The sequence below is a fragment of the Ambystoma mexicanum genome, chromosome 8 (genome assembly GCF_040938575.1).
Source record: "Ambystoma mexicanum isolate Mex_15411 chromosome 8, UKY_AmexF1_1, whole genome shotgun sequence".
Classification (NCBI taxonomy): Eukaryota; Metazoa; Chordata; class Amphibia; order Caudata; family Ambystomatidae; genus Ambystoma; species Ambystoma mexicanum.
Window position 1 is genome coordinate 744926335 of NC_090929.1, and position 23568 is coordinate 744949902.

At 44.7% G+C, this 23568-nt stretch overlaps 1 protein-coding gene across 1 annotated transcript in view; it reads right to left on the reverse strand.

Moving 5' to 3' along the window:
* Window positions 1-23568, reverse strand: part of TLL2 (tolloid like 2) — a 1535386-nt gene that overhangs the window by 45882 nt on the left and 1465936 nt on the right. The window contains exons 17-18 of the mRNA XM_069610570.1: window positions 15652-15865; window positions 4332-4582 (exon numbers count right to left, since the gene is read on the reverse strand). Coding sequence (XP_069466671.1) covers window positions 4332-4582; window positions 15652-15865 — 465 coding nt within the window. The remainder of the gene's footprint in view (window positions 1-4331; window positions 4583-15651; window positions 15866-23568) is intronic.

Genomic DNA, 23568 nt, shown 5'->3' on the forward strand with positions numbered 1-23568 from the left:
ATCTTAAGGCCACACAGATTTCCACAGATGCCTCTTTGGAGTGGCTCCAACCTATTTTAAAGAACAATTCCCGCTCTATATGCCAAAGAGAAGCTTCAGATCAGCAGATGTAGGCCTCCTGATGGTTCCGGAGGCTAAACGGGCAGCGGGTCGAGGCAGAGCTTTTCCGGTCAGGGCAGCCACATTTTGGAACAGGCTCCCAGCAACCCTGAGACAGGAAGGAAATTACATCACTTTTAGGAAATCTTTGAAAACATTCTAATTTCAGTGAATTCCAAGGCAATAGGGCACTCTCTAGACATAGCTTTGACTAATTTAGTACCTAAAACTTCCACCCTTTCATGCAAATCTTATTTTTCGGTCCTCAGCGCCCTGATGCCTGTGGGCTTTCGGCGCGTTACAAGCACATATAGATAGATAGAAATAGAAAGTCTTCATTTTCTTGAGAGTAGGAAATCAGCATTTTGGAAAGAGGAGTAGGCTTGATCTAAATGACGCATCTTAGAAGGGGTGCCCAAGATTATCATCTGTTTTCTTTTTAGTTTTTCAGGGAAAGGCCATTGTGAAACATCCAGAGATGAATTTGGTTGTATGTGGCGTTGATGACCTCAGTGTCTTTGATGTAGTCGCCCAAAGCGGGAGAAGGCACAGAGGATCATCCGCATAGTTGGCACAGCATGTACCTTCAGCATCCAATTGATTGAAAAGCATGAGCATGAATATGTTAAAAAGAGTGAGCGACAAAGAGGAACCCTGTGGCACCTCCACAGTTCAGAGCATATCCCACTGACATAGCTTCTTCATGAAAGACCTTGGTCTGATAGGAAGGAGAGAACCCAACTAGCTGCTTCTTTGGAAAAAGAGGCCCTCTCACGTAGTCTGCTGGCCACGATGGAGTGATCCAACAGATCAAACACAGCTGTTAGATCCAGAAGCATCAATAGTGAAGCTTTGCCCTTATCCATTCGTTGCAGAATATTGGTTTTAAGGTCGAGTAGTCTAGATTTGGTGCTATGAGAGCTCAGAAAACCTGATTGCTTGGGGCCTAATATGTTGTGTGCACTCAGACACGCCTGGATCTGTTCATGTGCAATATTGTCCAGAATCTTCAAGAGAAAAGGGGAGTTAGTAATCAGGCAATAGTTGCTCACACACCAGGTTCCAGTGATGGCTTCTTCAAAAGGGGAGTTATCCAAGCTTGCTTGACATCTTTGGGAACTAGCATTTCTTTAAATGACACATTAATAAACTTTGCGATGAAAGGGGCCAAGGACAGAGCACAGGCTTTCACTATTTTCGCAGGGCAAATATCACGCTTACAGCTAGTGGGATTAATCCTAGACAATAGGCCCAGGACCCCTGCTTCAGTCACCACTTCAAAATTAAAGAGTGTAGGCTGGTCTAGCTGGTGCCGGGCAGAGATGTTAGGAGATGGAGGGTTCGATTTGGCTAACTTGGATTCAATGTCCCCTTTGATCAAAGGGATCTTGTTTGACATTGCCTTTTCAATTTGACTGCAAAAGTCAGAGTCTTTCAGAATTGTGCTGTTAATCGGACAGGGATCTTCAACCTCTTTTAGAATTTTTAAAAGTGAATTTGTATCTGAGGCAGCAGTATTAATCCTATTCTCATAGAAGCACTTTTTTGCAATACAAATGCCTCTTTGTGCTCCTTGGCTGCATGGGCGTGGTTAGATTTTTCCTCAATGGATAGTGACTTTTGCCATTTCCTAAGGGCCTTAACTTTTTTCTGTTTCAGTTTTTGGATTTCTGGTGAGCACCAGCTTTTGCAAGGTATGGTCTTTTCTCGTCTAAGCTCTTGGGGCGCTAGGCTCTGCACAGCTTTTGTCTTCATCTCATTATATGCTGCTGACAACTCATCTACTGACTTGTACTGATCAAGGCTGTTCACATAAGGGGCGAAAAAAAACTAATGCCCCTATGGTGAGCTTTCTTAAGTTACAAAAGCGCACTTTTCCTCGTGATGGTTTGACTCTCTTGATTGTTGAGATGGATGGAATTTCAAATTTTATGAAATTATGATCCGACCAAGGGCATGTTGTCACTTCTATTTTATCAAGCCCAATTCCGTGTGACACCACCCAATCAAGAATTCTACCACGAGTGTGTTGGTTGCAAAACTTGTTTAGTGAAACACAGATTATCCAGCAAATTCAGGGTTGCTTTTGCCAGTGAGTCTACTGTGTCCTGAAAACCAGATTGAAATCTCTGACTAGTACCACTTTAGATTTTGGTTTAAGCATTTCAGAGATCAATCCAGATAAATTGGCTACAAAGTCCTGCATAGAAGTGGGCGGACGATACAAAATATATAGATTTAGAGTGGTATTTGGATTGAGGTCAAGTTTAACTAATAGAGTTTCACGGTTTGGTAGGTCCACTAAGTTTACCTTGTGGACAGGTAGGACACCCCAGAAAATAAGTGCTACTGCTCCGCCTTTGCCACAATGACGATCTTCCCTGAGAATGCTTTAGCCCTCTGGGACTGCTAGTAATAGCGAGGGACCTGCTGCGGTATGGAACCATGATTCTGACAGGGCACAGATATCAATGTATTAATCTGTAAGGTAATTCGCTACCTCTATGTAGTGCTTTATTAGCTATCTAGTATTGAGAAGCAGACATTTCAAAGGACTTATTCCGCTCATGCTACTTGGGATGGCTTGGGGCACCCTAGCAGGATTGATTGCTACCAGCAGGGGGTTTCTTTCACTGACGGTTTGGCTATTGGGCTTTTTAACTTTAACTTGTTTTGACTTTCTGTAAATTACATTTCCTGCCTTGCTACCACTGTCTTCAGTAATTATGCCTAGTGAGGATGTCAGGTTTAGTATTGCGCCTTCTAGAACTAATTAACCTATAGCAGAGCGGCAGCGGCTCCAGAAGAAAACAGTCAGATCTACAGAGCGGAAACTCACCCATGTAACAGACAAGGAAACAGAGTATGTACAAGCCCGGACAAGAACGGGCATCTGAAAACGTGCCAGCGCTGACACGCCGCTGCGGGAGCTAACTAACAGCTAGGCCACCAGGGAAATGTAGTTTTTTTTATTACTACAAGCGGAGCAAAAGAAAAGGCTCTTAATTAAATGCTGGATCACGTACAAATGTCCTGTTACAAATCCAGATGGATAGGAATTAACAGATTCTGGATCTGTATCTTTATATATAAAGCGGAATGTATGTATGTGTGTGTGTATGTTTGTCCAGCTATACAAATCCACACCGTTGAACCCACTGCTAACACATTTTGCATGGATTCCTCATTTGTCTGGAACAAGATTGTAGTCTATGTTTGGATGCAAAAACTTCACTCTGTAGACACCCACATTTACTGATGCTCACCCCGATTTACTACAGTAGCTACTAGATGGAGTCACAATTTGCAAAAGTATCTGAAGCAGAATTTTCGATGTGTTGGTTATTCCTTTGAAATGTATTACTACTAAAAACAAAATTCATTTTTGTTTATCATGCCACTCCAAATATGGGAAATGGCAAGGTTACAGTTCATTCACAAGAAGAGAGCACAATCAATCTTTCTTGGACACTTTCTCAAATGTGCTGAAGCCACTGTGTGACTGAAACATGCTGTACAAAAAACAAACATCACTTGGAAAAACTACATCTGATGCAAAGCGAAAATCAATATCACGAGCTTCTGAAACACAACAACAAACAGCAGCACAACTTGCCGACCAGAGGACAAGAGCAACTTTCTCCAGGGCAAATGAGATGCCAGAGAAAACTGAAGCAAGACCACTCGATCAGAACACGGGCAATGCTAAGGAAACCCATTGTGTAGTTAATAAATAAGATGTATTAACTGTTTTCTGTTTACAAGATAATTATAATACCTATCGTGTAACTTCACACAATTACAAGAAACATTCAGGGAGCACAATAAATATTAGAACATAAATTGCATGCTACATCAGAAAACCTTTACAGTAAGTAATCCTATTGCTCTGCTGATGTACAGGTTGACCTTCTATGGGGGACCGGATGTGCATCCAAACACACTATATCTATCACTATAATAATGTGCTGCTAAGAGCTCAGTGTTAAAAGCATCACCTTCAAAAGTATACTACCAGGTTCTTATTATTGTTTCTATTGGTCACTCAACTTAGCCAATATCATGTGATGCTGCAGACAAGTGTTCACACTCCCTTGTCTGACATTTAATGTCATACGTCCAAGTGTTGAAACATTTTGGTACTTTGAGATCCAGATTAATCACAATTTTCTGCAGCATATTCTGAATTTGCATCTGTTTGTAGGACAGAACTACCAAATTCTAAGACTTACCCCAGAGCCGCAGAATCTCCCTAGTCTGGGTGCTGTGTTGTCATATCCATCATAGATTTCCATGTAGTCATAGCCACAGTCTGCTTCTTCTTCGATTTCAAAAGTCTGAAATATGATCTCAACCCCATAGCCATCATCCGCAACGATGACCCATTCACAGTCAGTCTGTCCGGGGTAGTAGTTATCACCAAACTGGGCGTGGGAATACAGGTCTTTTGTTTTGATTTCAGCCTTCAGGCGTCCGCCACATTCTAAGGCAGAGACATATGTATTAGACCACTTGAATTGTGAACATAAATGACTGTCAAATAGTTGACAAACATTAAACTGAAATTATGCACGCTCAATTCACATATAGAAGTCCACTTAAGTCCACATTAAAAAACATTTCCCCATTAGAAGTGTAATTTTGCACATTACAAGCACTAGGGCAAATGATCAAGTTACTTACCAACTGTAACGTTCTTTCGACTGGATGTTCCTCCCGCGTATTCCTCATCTTATGATAATTTGTTGCTTCTGAAAATGTTATTTATTTTTATTAATTTTTTCGGCAGAGGGCGCTGTGTTCAAGGTCGTGGCATCGATTGTCCCTCGACAGGCTCTGTACCGTGTCGACGTCACTGATAGTATAAATAGCTCGAGCCGCGCCCGTTGGCTTCAGTTCTGTTTTTTAAATGAAATATTGGAGGAACACCCAGGCGTGCCTCATGACTGATGCACTCTTCGTGAGAGGAAAGTGTAAGAAAACGTAAACTGTACTGCGGGGGTAGGTTGGGAGGGTTGATGAGGAATACGTGGGAGGAACATCCAGTCGAAAGAATGTTACAGTTGGTAAATAACTTGTTCTTCGAATGGATTGTGTCCTCCCACGTATTCCTCATCTTATGATAGACTCCCATAGCAGAGGCAATTTTGGAGGTGGGAGTACTAGATACTGTTTTCATGGACGGAATTAAGTACCGCCTTGACAAATAATCCCTCATTTGAGGAGGAACCATCTAAGCAATAATGCTTGATGAAAGTATGCATCGATTTCCATGTTGCAGCTGAACAGATATCCGCTGCAGGAACTCCCCTCTTCAGAGCCGCAGAAGTAGCCATCCCCCTAGTGGAATGAGCTCGAAGCCCATCTGGGGGGTCCTTTCCCGCCAATCTGTAGCATTCAATTATAGCCAGAATGATCCAGCGGGATATGGTTTGTTTTGTCACCAATAATCACAATTTATGACCTGTATAACCTACAAAGAGTTGGTCATCTTGCCGTAATTTTGACATTCTTCAAATTTAAAAACTGAGAGCCCTTTTGGGGTCCAATCTATGCAGTCTCGCCTCTTCTTTGCCCAAATGAGGAGGAGGGTAGAATGTTGGTAGTATGATTTATTGTGACAAATGGAAGCCAGAAACTACTTTTGGTAAAAAGGAAGGTTTAACTTTAAGAACTACCTAGTCCTTGTAAAAAGTAGTATACTGAGGTTTACATGAGAGAGCCTGTAGTTCACTAACCCTGCGGGCTGATGTTAAAGCCACAAGAAGGACAGTTTTTAATTAATGTTAGAAGCCTCAAGGGACAGGAGTGCAGAGGCTTAAAAGGTATACAAGTTAGAAACTTAAGTACTAGATTTAAATCCCAAGTTGGGACATGAAAAGGTACTGGAGGGTATACATTAGTAAGCCCTTTCAGGAATTGAATGATTAATGGAATTTTGAAGTATGAATCCTCTTCCGAGGAGCGCTTGAAAATGGATAGCGCAGCAAGATATCCCTTAATTGTTCCGATCCGGAGCCCCAGCTTGGCTAGATGTAATAGGAAAGAAAGCGCCATTGGGGTGCCACATTGAAAAGGGTCCACATCCTTGTCTTTGCACCAGTTACTGAATTTGTTCCAATGACATCGGTACAAAGATTTCGTTGCTGGCCTTCTAGCCGAAAGCAAAATCTCCATAACGTCATCCAGAAGATCCCAATCCTTGTAGCTCAACCTCTCAGAAACCATACGTGAAGGTTGAGTGTCCTGACCTCTGGATGGAGAACCCGACCTTCCTCTTGCGAGAGAAGATCCTCTTGTTGCGGAAGACGTATTGGAGCCAGATGGACATGTCCAGAAGGTCCGGGTACCACGTCTTCCTGGCGCAATCCGGGGCAATTAGGATCATGGTTTTCCTGAACTTCCTCAACCTCCTGATTACTTGAGGAATCAAGGGGACTGGAGGAACCACGTACAGAATTGGGAACTTCCATTCCACTACGAACGCGTCTCCTAGAGCTCCTCTTGGAGGAAATTCCCTCGAGCAGTACTGTTCGCACTTCCGGTTGATCGCGGTAGCGAACAGATCCACTTGAGGGGTTCCCAAAGGGCGAAGATCTCCAGAAGGACTTCCTGAGCTAGCTCCCACGAGTGGGAGACTGTGCTCTGCCTGCTCAGAGCGTCTGCCACCGTGTTCTGCTCTCCGGCTTGGTGAACTGCCGATAGAGAGATTCCTTCTCATATTGCCCAGAACCAGAGCTGCATTGCCTCTCTGCACAGTGGTAGTGACTCTACGCCTCCTCTCTTGTTGAGGTAGTACATGGCCACTATGTTGTCTGTCATTATCAGGACATTCTTTCCATGTAAAGAGGGCAGGAAGGCCTTCAGCGCTAGTCTGATTGGCCTCCGCTCCAATAGGTTGATTTGTAGAGACCAACGCCCGCTAATGGCAGATCGTTGGTGTGTGCTCCCCACCCCGTAAGTGAGGCGTCCGTTACTACTGTTATCTCCAGCCATGGTTGCCAAACAGATTCTCCTTTGAGGATGTTGTTGTTGCAAGCCCACCATAATAGATCCAGAGCAACTGCGCTCAGGACTTGCAGAAGATCCGACATATTCCCCGAGAATTGGAACCACCGAGTTCTGAGTGCCCATTGAAGGGATCTCAGATGCCATGAGGCCGAGTAACCTCAGAAAATCGAAGGCCGGTAGATGCTGGGCATTCTGGAACTTTGTTACCATCTGGAGAATGTGGAGAGCTCTCACCTCGGGAGGCGAGGCTTTTCCCGAGGAAGTATCCAAGACTGCTCCGATTAACTGGAGCTTTTGGGATGGTATAATGTGGGACTTCTTGAAATTGAGGGAGAAGCCCAATTTGTAAAGGAAGTAGCAGGTGATCGAAAGATGTTCCTGAGCCTGTTCGTGAGAACGTGCTCTGATCAACCAATCGTCCAAGTAGGGGTAGACATGAATCCCCCCTCTGCTGAGACTCGCTGCCACCACCGCCATTAATTCGGTGAAAACCTTCAGGACGCAGGTCAACCCGAATGGCAGAACTCGAAACTGATAGTGAGAATGCCAATCGCAAACCTCAGGTACTTCCTGTGCTTGAGATGGACTGGCACATGAAAGTAAGCATCCTGAATGATACCAACCAGTCTTGGAGTTGAAGAACCTGAAGGATCAGAGAAAGGGTCACCATCTTGAACTTGTCCTTCCTGAGGAACTTGTTCAAGTTTCTTAAGTCCAAGATGGGTCTCAATCCTCCATCCTTTTTTGGGATGAGAAAGTATGGGGAGTACCAACCCTAGTTCCTCTCCGCTACAGGTACTCCAGCAAGGTTAAAATTTTCTGCAACACGAGCGGATCTGGAATTTTGACAGAGTTGGTTCCTGGTGGATGGTTCTGAGGCCTTTTTAGGAAGGGGAGACAGTAACCTTGAGCTATTGTTTCCAGTGCCCAAGCACCTGAGGTAATGCCCCGCCATTTCTTCAGATGCTGAGAGATCCTGCCTCTCACTGGGGTTTTTTGTAACAAGGTCTCAGAGTGATTTGGAGGCGGATGCAGGAGCGGCTGAGGGCAAATATGCCATTCCTAAGGCTGGTTTCGCACCTCTTCCTCATCCACCACGAGGGACATTTCTTTTGCCTCTTTGGAAAGCCTGTCCTCTTCCTCTACCAAAAGAGGAGTAGTACTGAAAAGAATGACCCCTCCAGGAAGATGAGCCCAAATAGGGTTTCTGAAGCTGTCGCATGGAGGCGCTACGGGATTTAGCTGCCGTTTTTGAGGTCTGAAGCTTTTCTAGGCTTTCGTCAGCCTTACTACCAAACAGCCTCAAGCCATGTTGAGAAGTCTGGCCTGCACATCTGGTGCAAACCCCGACTTCCTCAACCACGCAAATCTGCATAGCACAGTGCTTGCCGCCATGGATCTGCTGATACTATCAGCAGTATCCAGTCCAGACTGGAGACATTCCCCCATTGCCTCCTTCCCGTCTTTGACAATATTCAGGAAGCCTTGCCTTTCCTCGACTTCCGGAATATGATGAGCCGCCACCGAAATGCAGTCCCACAGGTTATGGGTAAACCTGGCCAGGGTACAGGTGACATTGGTTGACTTAAGGGCCATACTACCCGAAGTAAAAACTTTACGGGCCCAAGCATCAACTTTCTTATCCTCTCTATCCCGGGGGATAGTAGGATATGCCGTCTGTCTTGAAGTAGTTGCTGCTTGAATAACCAGACTTTCTGGAGTGGGATTTCTGTTTAAATATTCAGGATCAGAACTAGACTGTTTATATTTTTTGGGAAAATTACTGTTTACAGCAGCAATATTTTCAGGAATTTCCCTGTTCTTTTCAACTGTTCTCTGAAGTGCCCTGTGGTAGGGGAGACCTGGATCCTTCCGAGGACCCCGAACAATTATGTCTGTCATATTGTCCTGTTCAAAAGTGGGTGAGGTTCTACCCCAACCCATATATTCTATCACTCTATTCATCAGACTCCTGTACCCTGAATCTGCATGTTCTGCAGGGTCAGGCCTAGAAAACTCTAATTCAGGTGACGTGTCAATGCCACTAGCAGACTGCAGAGGCTCGCACACGTCTCTCATCTTAGAATCTGGGTCTATAAGTTCTCCTGGAACTTGTCTAGTGCCATATTGCACTACAAAAGGAGAGATTTGCTCATCCTCAGAGCCAAATTCTTCAAAAATCGAAGACATAGACTTAAAAAAGTCTGATTTTGGTAATGGAGTAAATCTTCTCTCTTCCTCCTGAGTTTTCGTTGAAGGAATGGAAATATTCTTCGAAGGTGTCGAAGGAATCTTCGATGACCCCGATGAAGGCTTCGACACAGGTGTCTAAGACGTTTTTGGCTTCGATGTCAAAGCTGCCGGCGCCGATGGCATCGACGAAGTCGTGGAAGTTTGACAACTTCTGTTTCTTATGTGGTATCCGAGAAATACTCGACTCCTTCGATGACTTGGCGTCGACTCGAGTTTTTAGTGTTTCCTCCATACTACTGGGCTTTACCACAGTAGTTCCCGACTTCCCTTTGTCGTCCAATGGAGCGACAGGGGTACGGCTCTTCTGAGGTTTCTTTGAGGGAGTCGAGGCCGCATTCTCAAATACCTCCATCATCTTCTTTCGAAATTCCTCCCACTTTCTAGGGGAATCCAACTTAGTCAGGCATCGTACCACTTCGGTCGATGAATCGGAAGATGACGAAGGAGATCTATGTCTCCTTTTCATTCTCTTAGAAGAGGAAGAGCACATCGATCTACTACGAGATCGAGATCTCTTAGAGTGTCTATGATGATCGGATTCTTTCAAATCGCTCGATTTTTTATGTCTTATAGACAAAGCTTTCGAGGCTTTAGAAGCTTCCCTCCCCACCACCAGTTTACCTTTCCTCTCACAAAGGGCCTTCTCCGTCATTGACTGACAGGAGCCACAGTCGCCGGTTCAATGACTTGAACCGAGGCACCAGAGACAAATGCGGTGAGGATCTGTGATCGACATCTTCGATCCGCAGTCGAGACACTTCTTAAACCCAATCTTGGGTGTTGAAGAAGACGACATTTTCAGTCAAAAATTTTGAAGCGCGCCGTTTCCAGAGCGAAGCAATCGGAAAAACGGAACTGAAGCCAACCAGCGCGGGCCAAGCTATTTATACCATCAGTGACGTCGACAAGGTACGGAGCCCGTCGAGGGGCAATCAACACCACAACCTCGAGCACAGCGCCCTCCACCGAAAAAAAATATATATAATTTTTCCGAAGCAGCGAAGCTCCCGATAACTAATTATCATAAGATGAGGAATACGTGGGAGGACACAATCCATTCGAAATGTATTCTTTCAATGCATTGCTGAACAAGGGCAATGTCTACCTTAGTGCTAAGCACTATGCATTATTAGCAATATAGCAAACATTGCTCTGGTGAAAAAAATGCATTTAAAGAATATGTTATTTGCATTTTGGAAATGTTTGCCTTTTTGAGAATGCCATGCAAAATTGCACTTGCACCAGTGGACAGTTTGTGTAACAGGGCCAGAGAACGTATTAATGCGATTGCATGATGATTATACTTGTGGCACTCAAATATATGGTGCTTCTCTCCATCTGCATGATCGCTTCTGATGTCAGAGTTGAGGACAGTCGCCTTCTAGTCAAATCAAACCAGGTAACCACAACACATGTTCCAACTGTGATTATAATCTTTCTATGCATGCCTTAATAACCTATAAAAGTTACCAATGCCAGTAACAGTTAACAGTTAAACATAGAATCTCAGAGAGCTGTGGTAATTCAGATGTAGAATATGGACAAGAGAATATTGATGAACAATGATCTTTATTGAGAAATTAAATAAAATCTCCTCTAACCCCATTTCTATGAAGGGGTCCCTACTATACAAAACAACAAGCGGGTGCTCGTCAGCATGTCTCACAAATAAAAACTGTCCTCCACCCAAATCTATTCTAACCTACCAACTAACCTAACAGTTATGAAAGAAGAAAAGAGAATCTAAGCTTGTGCTTAGGATAGGGTTACTTCCCCCTGGTAGTAACTTAGTGGAGGCTGGTTTTTTGACCCCCACCAAAATGTTCTTAGGGTCTCCTCCACTTCTGGATTGAGTGTCAAAAAGTTCCAACAAAATAAACGTCTCTCAGTTTTCTTTTAGGTCAAGACAACATCCTCATCATATACTCCAGACAGTCTTTACTTTATCCCCCTGTACTGGGAAATCTCTTACAGATCTGGACCATTTAGTAATTACAAAAGAAACAAAATTCACTCCTTGTCTTGTCTGAATGGTTCACCTTCTCAGCCTCGGGTAGGACTCGGACTTGGACTCAGACTTGGTCAGCCCTGTTTGGTGAATCCATTCACTCAACCCTGGGTCGTTTACGGGCCTGCTCAGCCCTGTTTGTTTCTCTTGGCTCTTCCTGAATTACTTGTATGTTCAGCCCTGTGTGGGCTACTGGCCTGTTCAGCCCTGCGCTCAACCCCTCCTGGGGTATTCTTATGCTCAGCCCTGCATGTGCTCCTGACCTCCTCAGTCCTTGTATGGGCCTGCTCTGCCCTTCCACCCACTTCTCTGGTATACAGATTCAAATTGCAGTCTGGGCTTTGATGTGGCCTCTAATTCCTCTGCCCTCTCTCAGTACAATGTTGTGTACCTCTCTTCCAGGAGTGGTGTGTCTCTGTGACTTCAGCGTCTCTGGTCAGTGCAGCTCTGGCGTTCAGACCTGGCTGCGGTCTGCACGGTTGCGTCTCTATCGTTAGTGGCCCCATTTCTGGACAGACAGGCTCTGGACATCTCTTCGGCACAACATCAACCCGCTGCTCCTAAGGGACCTCAGTTCCCTCACCTGTAGTGGTACCCAGAGACGTCTTTATGGGAGGGCAAAAGGGGCACTTGTCCCGGCCCCCACCTTGAAGGGGGCACCAAGAAGGAGCCCTATAACAAAAAATCAGTTTCCCTAAGTAAACAAAATTAAGTATCACACCAGAATTTTCTATGGTGTGCTGCTAATGCTAAACATATTTTATGTCTATTGTTGACAAGAACACAATAATCAAAATTTCAAGATCAACTACCCTTCTCTACAGTCCCCAAATATGCAGCAGGACAGAGACACGTGTATCTTCTTTACTAGTTTCGTAGATAAACCGACTCTTTTCAACAAGACCTATTACACGTGTATCACTTATCACAATATTGGCAATTTTATTAAATAATTCTTTCTATAATAAAACAAATAAACATGTGGTTCCTCATGTCATAAACATATAATATAAAACATAAAACAGAACCCATTCTATTGTGTCACAGACGGGTTTACACATACATCAGTGCATACATTTCACCAACACCTTTATAAAAAAAGGAAAAAAACATGTTCTGGGGTACAACAGGTGACCTTTAAGCAATATTCTATTATCTAATTTGAATAAGTACAGGAATGGTGGGGTGATTGACATTTATTTTGTCCTCACTCTGTTTGATACTCTAACGTTTAATGTATGCTCATGTAAAGTGCAGTTTTTTGGAAACCAGAATTGTGGTATTCCACATGAGATCTAGGAATCTACATTTTGGATGTTTCCTTTTTTTTGACAAGTACATTGTGTTCTGATCTTTTTATCCTGTAATGCTAGGTTCACTGTGGTATACATAGTTTGCGTGGCACAATGCCTGTAGCATTCTCACCTTTCTGTGGGGATTATATTAATAATGTGCAATACATTTGAGTGTCCTGATGGTTCAGTGGATAGCTCAGTGTGTTAAGCACTCATTGCAGAGATATGCGATCACATGCAACATTACAATACCAAATTCCAGCTAGGCTAACTCAGTGTTTCCAATGTATGAAGTTGTTAAGCCTGCATGTATGTGTATTTTGTTCTATAGCACTCCAGGTATTATCATCACCAATGTACCTGCACTAGATAGCGTCAATATGGTGGTGGTCTAGAAATTAGTTTGATTAGATGGGAGTTGTAAAACCTACACAGGCACCTCCAATGATGACAGTAAAGTATTAGAGGTGTTTATGTATCTAAATTCCAGACTGTGGAACCAAAGGGTTCATACTTGGATCTTGGCTTTGCCAGCAGACAATAGTGATCCTGGACAAATCTTATATCACTGACAGTACTGTACTGCCTTCTATGAAAAGGTTTTCTTCTCACATACTGGTGGCATTGTTTGGCCAATTACCTGATCTTTCCTATCATGAAGGCCCTTTGAGTGGAAAGAGTTCTAGACGGAAGAGAACAGACCAGATATTTCAGGCTTCTTACAAGCATATTTTAAGGCCTGCCTATGTGAGAACAAACCGGTTTGCTTTTTTGTACAATTCAAAGGTGTTTCTGCACGTTTCTAAATACCATTGCACAAGCAAAACCTATCAGAAATCTTTTAAGATCACATCCATTAGTATGCTGGTATTTATATGCTTTCCTTGATGATGGAGACAATGAAGCTAGAATCATTCCCATTTTTAATAATATGTTTCTATAACGTTTTGCTTTTTAAAATGTTTATGGTGGGTTATGTGATTTTCATATTTTCCAAGTCAGTTCTGTAAAATGAGATTATATCAGTTCAAGGTAAAAACTAGAAAATAAATTAGTAAAGGGCAGAAATTGTGGGTACGAATCCCAGTGTCACCTCATAATCAATGTGTGATCGTGGTTATCTCATTTAATCTTGAATTTCTTCACCTATCAAAATTGCAAGTCCCTAAACCTTTCAAAATTGTCAGGCCTTCAGAGTGAGTTCGTTCTCAGGGTATGATCTTTAAAAAAAGACAAATTCTTGGTTTCACTGGCTATATATAGTGTTGCTTCCTCTATAATGATAGTGAACATTGATATATTACACACCACAGCCACCTGTTTCTTTGTTCTCGAATGGCAGCACTGCTTGAAAACCATGTCCCACTTCTAATCTTCTCAGTCTGTCTAGATACAGACACCTTCCTGGTATCTTCAAATCCTCATCCACTCTCTATGCTATGGTATGTATAGCTATATGCTTGCTTCCCATTGTTCATCTGTGTCCATGCTTCAGCACTTTTGGCGTCTCTGAAGCAGCTAATCTGAGTCGTTTGACTATTCTGGAGTATGTGCACCTTTGTCCTAAAATCTGTGTCCTGCACTTATACTATATGTAGTATACCTTCCACGTGGCTGCTATTGATGAAATGTTTGCTGTACCCATGCTTGAACACAAGTACCCTTGCGTAGACTGCTAATGTTGCCCTTGAAATTCAACATGTTTATCACTTTGATTACAACATGAATGAAGAGTGTAGGGTATCTGAAAGGAAGTTTACCATGCTTATTTTGATCTCTGCAAGGCAGCATATCAAGCTACGGTTTGTTATCGTGACACAGGGTGTGGCACACTAGATATTCTATATCCCTAAATTCCTTTGGTCTATTGGAGGGGGGCCCCAGAGGTGTCCATGTCCCGGGCCCCCAAAGTGCTTAAGATGGCCCTATTGGTACCGAGCTCTTCGGGTTCTCCGTTGGGCCCAGGTGGCAGTGTTCCACAGGCTTTGTCTCTCTCCCCCACCACATTAACTACAAGGTTCTTCCTTCTTCCTGTGAGGGTGTGGCTCCCTCCTATGTGCAGTCGCACAGGCCAGCATTTCTCATGCTCCGGCTGCTTCTCAGTCATCATGTTACTGTCATCCAGTGGTATTTGAGCTCCTCCCTTGAAGGCAATTGAGGATGACATTGGTCCTGATCTTCAGCGGAAGGCTGTAACCAGTACAGGCCGAGCCATCCATGTTAAAGGGGCACTGTGTATGTTTACCTTGTTCAACCCCCTTGTAGCCAATAAACATTGAGGACTGAAGACGTAATGGGTGGTGGGATGGGATTGTTATTTGGGCATTTCTGGTCCACAGAGGGCTGGGGCGAGGGGCCGGGTGGCGATATCCCATTTACATTGTCCCGTAGGGATACTATTGATGGCAGGTTTACCGCCCTATTCCCAAAGGGGGTGGCTCCCCCTTGAGGAGAAGGGGCAAAGAACAAAATCCTTGGATTCATCACAGTACCCATTCAAATAAAATATAAAAGCAATTATCTTAATTTGGGTATTTACCACAAAAAAGATGAAACTGCGACTATTCACTAAATTGACTCATTCGCATAAACCCAAACTATGCAGGTTTTTCCAAAGTCTAAAATGGTGCTTATTGCTAATGACAGGTGGCCAGATAGGTCTGTGAATTAAGCACTTGCCACAGAGATCCTGGCGCAATCTGCAGTCACATGTTTGATCCCAGCAAGGAGACCTCAATCCTTTATCCTTACAATGGCAATAGACTTCGAAGCATTACCATGTACAACAACTTATATTATGGCAGAACTGAGAAATGCAGGAAGAATCCAACATGTACCACTATATAAAATTGTAATGATATATAACAGTGTCAGTGAATAAATGAACATAGCAGGTAATAATATGACTTCCAATGTTACTAGCATGTACAGTAGCGTAGAAGTGCACGTCCAATAGATATAAGACATGATTTACACACGCTGTACCTGTACTGTGCTTTGCCTGGAATCCTTTCCTTTGGACAGATGCATCGGAGTAGAACCTGAGGAATATTTTGTTTGATGTCGACACTACTGGATCCGGTGTCTTGCTGCCACAAAACCGTCCAAGAAAAGGGGATTTGCTGCTGGGACCATCATATAATTCCAAGTGATCATAGGCACATTCTTGATGTTGTTCAATTTCAAAATCATGAAATGCCTGGAGATGCAGTGAGTAAATAGCATAAAAGGTGATCAATTATTTGGAAATGAAACCTAAATGCTTGCTACCTGCATGATGAATATTAGACTTGCTTGGCTATATTTTTTGGATGCATGAAAGAAATGTAAAATAGCTATTTTTACTTTAGTTACAATTGGCTACACAATGAATGTTCAACATGCTTACATGTGATATGATAAAGGGAGTGAACAAATGATACACCAGAGAACCAATTTGTTCTGAACTTTCAAACCACTCCTGATCCACACACATTTGTAAACCAAGACTTCTCAATGTACCTGTCAGGATAGATGGTAGGAAAAGTCCCCAACGTATTACTTCCTACGGTGTGAGATTGCGGTTTGCGAGACAAGACAAGTGGAAGTTGCAATAAGGCATACTGTAACCTGAAGCACAGACAATGTTATTCAGGGAGGTCAGAGGAGGAAGGGGTGGTAGACTAAGAGACCAACAGGATGAAGGGCAGTAGTGTGGAGGTGATTTTTGGAGCAATTGAGGCATTGGTTAGTGAGCGCAAGTGGTAGTGCGTTGTGAGTGTGCATGAAAGACTGGTCAGTGTGATTAGGCAAACAAGTGTAGGAAGAGAATGCAAAGTGCTTGTGTGTGAAAGGCGGCGTCTGAGTAGAAAGTGGGGTGAAGAAGTAGTAACATGAAAGGGTGGAGACAAGGTTTCGAAGGAGTGAAAGACACCAGAGGGGCAGAAGAGGAAGACGCGGAGAGTAGAAGTAGAGGTGGGTGGCATTGGAAGGAGAAGAGTACTAATAGGGAAATATCAGGGCATGAAAGAGGGAGAAGCATGTGGGAGAGATAGGAAGAAGACCAAATCAGGCAGAGTGTCTGAAAGGCACAACCTATTATCCACCATTCGTTGGTACTTGCTGTTCAAATTTAGTTCTTGTGATGTTTTAGAAATATTAGGTGCTAGAGTGAGTATTCCCCGAGAAACTAGGTTTTGTCATCTTTGTGGAATAAATGTTTTAGAATCAGCACACCACATAATATGTGTGTGCGAAAGTTTAGATAAACTACGGAGACAATCTTTGATGACATATGATAATTCAATGTATACTTGTAATATGCATACTGTTTGGGAAAAGTTAGTAGATGGGAATGATTTGAATCTAATTTTTTATATGATGAAATTTTATGTGATGATTTTAGAAATTTTGAAAGAACTATCGAAAGATATTTTATATTATTAGATGTGTGATGATTTTTATGAAGTGTATTTTCAATGGAAATATTTATGTGATGAAGTGACAAAATATGTAAAACTTAATTGTTATATGCATATAATAAATACATTAAATTAAATTATCCCTATTTAGCTAGATAACTACTTGATGGTGTATGATCTGGAAAGTCTGAGTGAGGTAGGACAGATAAGAAATGTGGCTTTTGATTTTCACACTTAGCATAAATCAGGACTTACACAGTAGGGGTCAGTGTTGGGTATGCTAACCTGCGGAGTAGGCACGCTTTGGGCTAAGGAGGATTGGTGCTTTCGCAATGAAAGCCCTAAGTCCCTGAGAAATCATTCAATAACAATCCTTGAATTGTCTCTGAGTCTAGGGGCACTGCTTGAGCGATCTGTGACACATGGTGTTATTGTGGGATTCCTAAGGCCCGAAAATAGAGGCTGGCTATGACAAGAGAACGAAAGCCAAATCTGAGGCTGGAGACTCCTGGGTGATTGATCGAGAGATTTGGGAAATAGGAGGTGAGTTACAATTCCTAACTCTTGATCTGGTGCTGCAAGAAGCTGGAAATTCTCATGAGTCTTGACCATCCTGGCAGACAGCACAAACAGAAGACTGTTGGATCAAATACGAGTTGGCGGGAACAAAGAGTGAACCTGTCAGTGGAGAATGATGCTAGGGAGTGGATGAGGACTACTAGAGCTCCCCACTAGGCATGCTTTTCAGCATTAGAGGAGCCCTAGCACCTCAAAGTATTAGTACCTTCGGGTCCTGAAGAGACCCCCTGCTTGCCAACAACCAAGTAACAACCAAGGACCTGTTGATCGCTTTGTTGGATGTGCAACTGGACATCACTCGACCACATCAAGAAGCATTGACAGTAGGGGTGCTGTTACACGCCGATCAAGATGGCTGCCTGAGCGTGAAGCTGCGCTATTAAAATAAATCCTGATGCAAAATCCTGCAGATCGAGTTGGAACTGAAAGGAAGGAAGCACAAATGTCTGCTTCGGAAACTGACAGGGAATGCGTGGATCTATCGGTGACCCATAACATTGACGGAGTCCTGAGATAAGTAGATTGGCGCCCAAAAATACATCTACCCTCCCCCATCATGGCAGCGGTCCCAGCTCCCGGCCAGTCGTGGTCCCCTGTTGGGGTAAAGTAAGCACTGTGCCGGTCCCAGCAATACGAGGAACCAGCGAGACGGCTCTGTGAGGAGCCGACAGAGTGGGGACGGCTGAGCGGGATGCGGAGGGAGACAGCGCAACCCAAAACACCCGCAGAGAGGACCTCCCTCCCCGGCAGCCACTGCGAGCAAGCGGCTGGCGTGCCTGGGTCGAGGGAGGCCCCCCTGGGTGCGGATTATCAGCGGACCGCCGGCGACACAAGGTACGTTGTCAGGCTCACAAATACAAGGAACCGCCGTACCGCAGAAGAGCCCCTGCACACGCTGTCTCACGGTGCTGCCACAGGCATACCCCGCAGAGAGGCCCTCCCTCCCCAGTGACCACCGTGTGCGTTGGGAGCGAGCGGTTGGTGCGCTTGGGTCGAGGGGGGCCCCCCACCCCTGCCGAAAAGTCTGGACACCCGGAGCTGGCCACATCTCCTGGCCCCTAAAGCCCCGGATTGGAGACAACCCCGGGGGAGCCCAAGATACTTGGAAAACTATATGGGCAGTAGACCCCCCTAGGGAGGGGAAGTAAACAAAAAACAAATTTCGACCGGGACCGACTAAGGCAAGTCACAGACACAATTAATAGTCAAAGCTCCACAAATATCACAAAGCCACAAATCACAAGTAACCTACACAACGGCATATAGGGACAGTCAGCAACTGACACCAATAGCATCATAGAGGCGGGTGTAAAAGCTTCATAACTGTTAAACTGCCCCATCAAATCACGGCCGCGCATTCAAAATATGCCCAGGACAAACAGGAACAACAAAAAGGGGCCCATGGATGCATTCACCAGTTCGACCATGGAGGCAGATGGGTCAGACCCTCAAAGAGCAGACTCCCCCACCTCCCCCCCCAGCGCAAGCCTCCGAAAGCACATCAGACCCATACATGGAGGCCATGCAAGCAGGTTTTGCGGCTGTAAACACCAAATTAGACGATATTGGAAGCACCATAGCCTCCATCAGAGCAGACATGCTACAAACAAATACCCAAGTCACTGAGGCCGAAAAGAGAATAGGCGAGGTAGAGGATACCACAGCCAAACATGGAAGAGATATTGAGGACATCAAGAAAAGCCTACGGCAAGTACAAACTAAATGTGAGGACCTAGAATCACGGTCCCGCCGAAATAACATACGTGTTGTGGGATTAGCCGAGAAATCCATCAATGGCGCTATGGAAGCATTTCTGGAGGAAGTCATAAGGAAGACCTTGCCCGATGCACAGTTCTCCCAGCAATTTTTAATCGAGAGGGCCCATAGAACGTCCACACCTCCCCCAAAACCAGGGGCACCCTGTAACCCTCCCACACGATAGGCCTGGATGAAAGACCTTATTCTAGTACAAGAAACTGAAGAACTATACGTGCAAAGCGTGGTGTCAGCCTGCAGGCCAAAAGATATCTGGGCCCCTTTAAGGAGTTATCTTGGACCACCTTCCAACACATCAGGCGATGAATCCTCTAGCTCAGCCAACAACCTAGCCAGTGGAATCCCAGGTCCATCATTGATCACAGACTGAAACCCAAAGGAAAACCAAGGACACGAAAAATACGAACTGACCCCCAGTCCGAAAATGTACAACTTGATGTATGTCTAAATCCAAAATGTCAAAACATGTATGATATATGTGATGCACTTGTCAAATCTTAAAATAAAGGTTTTTTTTAAAAAAAATAGAAGCATTGATAGTATTACAGAGCATGGTGTGAGAAACCTAAAGCTAAAGGTGTCCCCCTCGTTAATCCCCGGGGATCTGTCATCCAGGTGGCCAGGACATGTCACCACTATTGGATCCTGGGGGGAGGTACACTTCGGGGAGATGACAGAGCACTGTTGTAGGAAACCACATACACCCCCCCTTCCCTTTCAGGGATGTTTCCTCTAGTGCCCATGCCTTAATGGAATATTTTCTCACTCTTCTCCAACCTCATGGTAGATCTACTTTGGTTACTCCCCAAACTTGCATTAGGGATGATAAATTGACAACTGGGATGAGGAAGAGGCAGGGAGCAGTGAGGATCACTCCCTATGAAGTTCAGTGTACAATTCCTCGACTACATTCAAGAAATGGTCTCATAACCACTGACACCAGAAAGAACAACACAGTAATGAAGATCACTAGATCACTAGGATCGGATCAACGCAGGGGTCTAGTTGTTGGAAAAAGTATAATCAAGTCGGGAAGTTAACATACAGCCTGGCTAGAGCTGATGAGGAGAAGGAGAGGAGAGAGCTCCAGACACTGGTCTGCCGCGCGGCCCGTAACAAAGCCAAACACCACGCTGGAGGGAAACACGATGCAGCAGGCGATGTGAAGACAGACCCAAATCCAGCAAAAAGAAACCGAGGTGCAGACAGTTCACCACTCAAGGGGACAAAGCAGCAAAAATAGCGCACAGAGAAAGGAGGCATGGTGAAGGTGCAGCACTTAATGGGGCACACGTGGAGCCAATATGCTGAAGCAACCAGGAGAGAAAGGCACTGGAGGAAACCGGTTGGCCCAGGGAACACAAGTGGGTTACCGGGTTTCTGGCGCGCGTATGCCGCTCCATAGGAATACCACAAAGTGAAAGTAACCGAAGCAAGGGGAAGTCAGATACTACCGGTAAAACCAAAGAAAACAAGTGGGTTACTGAGTTGTCTAACAGAGTGTGTCGCTTCATAGAAATGGAGTGAGAAACCAAAAATAAAGCCGGTAAAGAAGTGAAAGTATTTGTAGAAACAGTTACGAATGGGTGTTAAACCCCCATTTTAAAGAAAAAGTGTTAGTGTAAAAAAGTCCTGGAAAGAAAGTATGCCAGGTGAAGTTAAATTAAATTTTTAAATATTGGATCCAGTTCCTGGGTGTGGACCAGTGGGGGAGGAGTCGTCTTCGGGGAATGGAAGTGGGACACCGACGGGGGAGACGCTGTACCACCTTCACTGTAACACCTTTTCCCCATCCTACCCCGTAGGATATTTAGAAGCTCTACACTCCTGCCCCCTTTTAACTACACACACCCAACGACCCTTTCCTTTCCCCACAGAGTAAAAGGCAGAGCATGAGAGCACACTTTGAGAAAAGCCAAACACACGAGGAAACAGCTATTCTAGGACAGCAGTTCAAACGGAGGAGAAAGGCGAGACTTCAAAGGATGACAAGGAGAGAAGTGCCTTTGCCCTTTTCAACCCAGCCCAGCGAAGCAGAGCCTCAGTGAAAAGAATCGTAATTACAGCTGGCTTGTGGTGTAACAGATGTCAACGGTGCACAGGGGCCTCCCGCACTGATAACCCAGGCGGGGAGGCACGCATGCTACCGTGGTACTGTCCTTGACTCCAGAGGAAAGACAAGCCAATGAGTTCAGCACAGCCGGTGAGTTGGAGAGAGCTGATAGTAAACGGACGGTATTGAGCCCAAGGTAGGAAAAAGGCAATATTGTGTTTATGAACTTATAAAAAAAAACAGTGAAGGACCAGCTACAGAGTGGTCTGGTGCCTCATGGGCACTCATTCCAAGGACTCTGGCTGGTCCCCTTTGTTGAAACTACAAATACCAACAGGCCTAGGAGAGGCCAGGTGAGGTGTCAAAGTGGTCATACGAGGGTCAAGCAAAACCCCTTGTACAAAACGAAAGTCTTTGACACGCTGAGGAAAAGCATTGTGTCAGTAGAAGTATGTGAAGCCTGACTGGGGGCTGAGACCCAAACCTAGGTAAGAAAAGAACCTAAGGGGTCTAGTGAACTGTGACAAGTATGAACCCAATGGAGGGATGCCGAAAGAAAGCTAGGGGAAGGGAACCCAGCTTTTCTGACGAGATGATAGAATCATGATCTGTGTTGGAATGGCTATGTGAACCAGACGGATGGATGCCGAGAAGAGAACTAAGGGACGTGAATCCTGCATTGTGATGAAGCAAAGTGAACTGTGTATTTGGCAAATGTGAACCCGACTGAGGAATCCCTGCGAATCGGGGTGCACCATGATACACCTGTGAACATTGTGTTGACAACAGTGAACCCGCCCAAGGGATATCCAAAGTGAATAATTGTTTAAAAAAGACATTGAGACTCTTGAATGTTACAAGTTGCTGATATTTTGAATGAAAGGCTGTAGTGAGCCCGACTGAGGGAGGCCAGCATTCCATGAGGGATCGGAGCCCGGTTGATTGAGATCCAGGGGTGAGGAGAAAATCACCCAACGTATAGATTTTGTAATGGAATTGTTTTTTTTTTATTGCACCTCAGGCCCTCTGAGGCAAGATAGTTTTGTGAGAGACTTGGCCACAGAAGGCCCTGATATTTTGGAATCAAACTGTATGCTCGTGCTGGAGAGGGCCCAGGAGTGTGCTGTGCTCAAAAGTTCCACCTTGTTCTATGCTAAAAGCGTGGGGAAGGGAGACCCCAGCTATACCATCCTGACTTATAATTTTGAGACCCCTTCTTTCTTTTCTTGTGAACATTATCCCACACCATTTTGTAGCATACTAGTAAGGACTGACAAGGAACAAGTTACTTACCTGTAACTGTTGTTCTCCAGCATGGGTCTGGCATGGATTCATATGGTCATAAATATTCCCCGTCGTCAGGCTGGGAATCTTAGGTAAGAAAAATCAGTATCAGTTTCGTTTCTGATCTGTCTTTCGTAGTAGTAACCAATCACTGATCTCTGCGTCATATTGACCACAGCCAATGACTGCCCTCTACCTAAACCCCACCTCTGGCAGCCATCTTCAGATTTGGTAGCACGTGAAGTGGCAGTATGACCAAGTGAAGAGCCGCAGAGGGGTAGGCGGGAGGGTTTGCATGTGAATCCATGCCAGACCCATGCTGGAGAACAACAGTTACAGGTAAGTAACTTGTTCCTTCTCCAGCATGGGGTCTGGCATGGATTCACATGCTCATGAATATACGAGTAAATAGCAGTACACACATGCACAACCACGGGGGGTGGCAAAAGGCTCAACATTAAGCAATACAAAAAACTCAACATTAAGCATCTCTTACCTCCTCACCAGGCTCACCTTAAGCGAACAGGTTGTGCAGCACTGCTTGGCCGACCCTGGACTCCTACCTGGAACCCCAATCGACGCAGTAGAATCTCGTGAAGGTGTGCGTCGACCTCCACGTAGCAGCCCTGCAGATGTCCAGCAGGGGCACACCAGATAGGAACGCCGTAGTAGCAGCGATCGCTCTGGTCGAATGGGCTCTCGGACGGCCTGGCAGCGGTCGGTTAGCCAACCGGTGGCAGTGCATGATGCAGCCGGAGAGCCATCTGGAAATAGAAGACTTCGAGAGAGCCTTCCCTTGATTCACAGGTC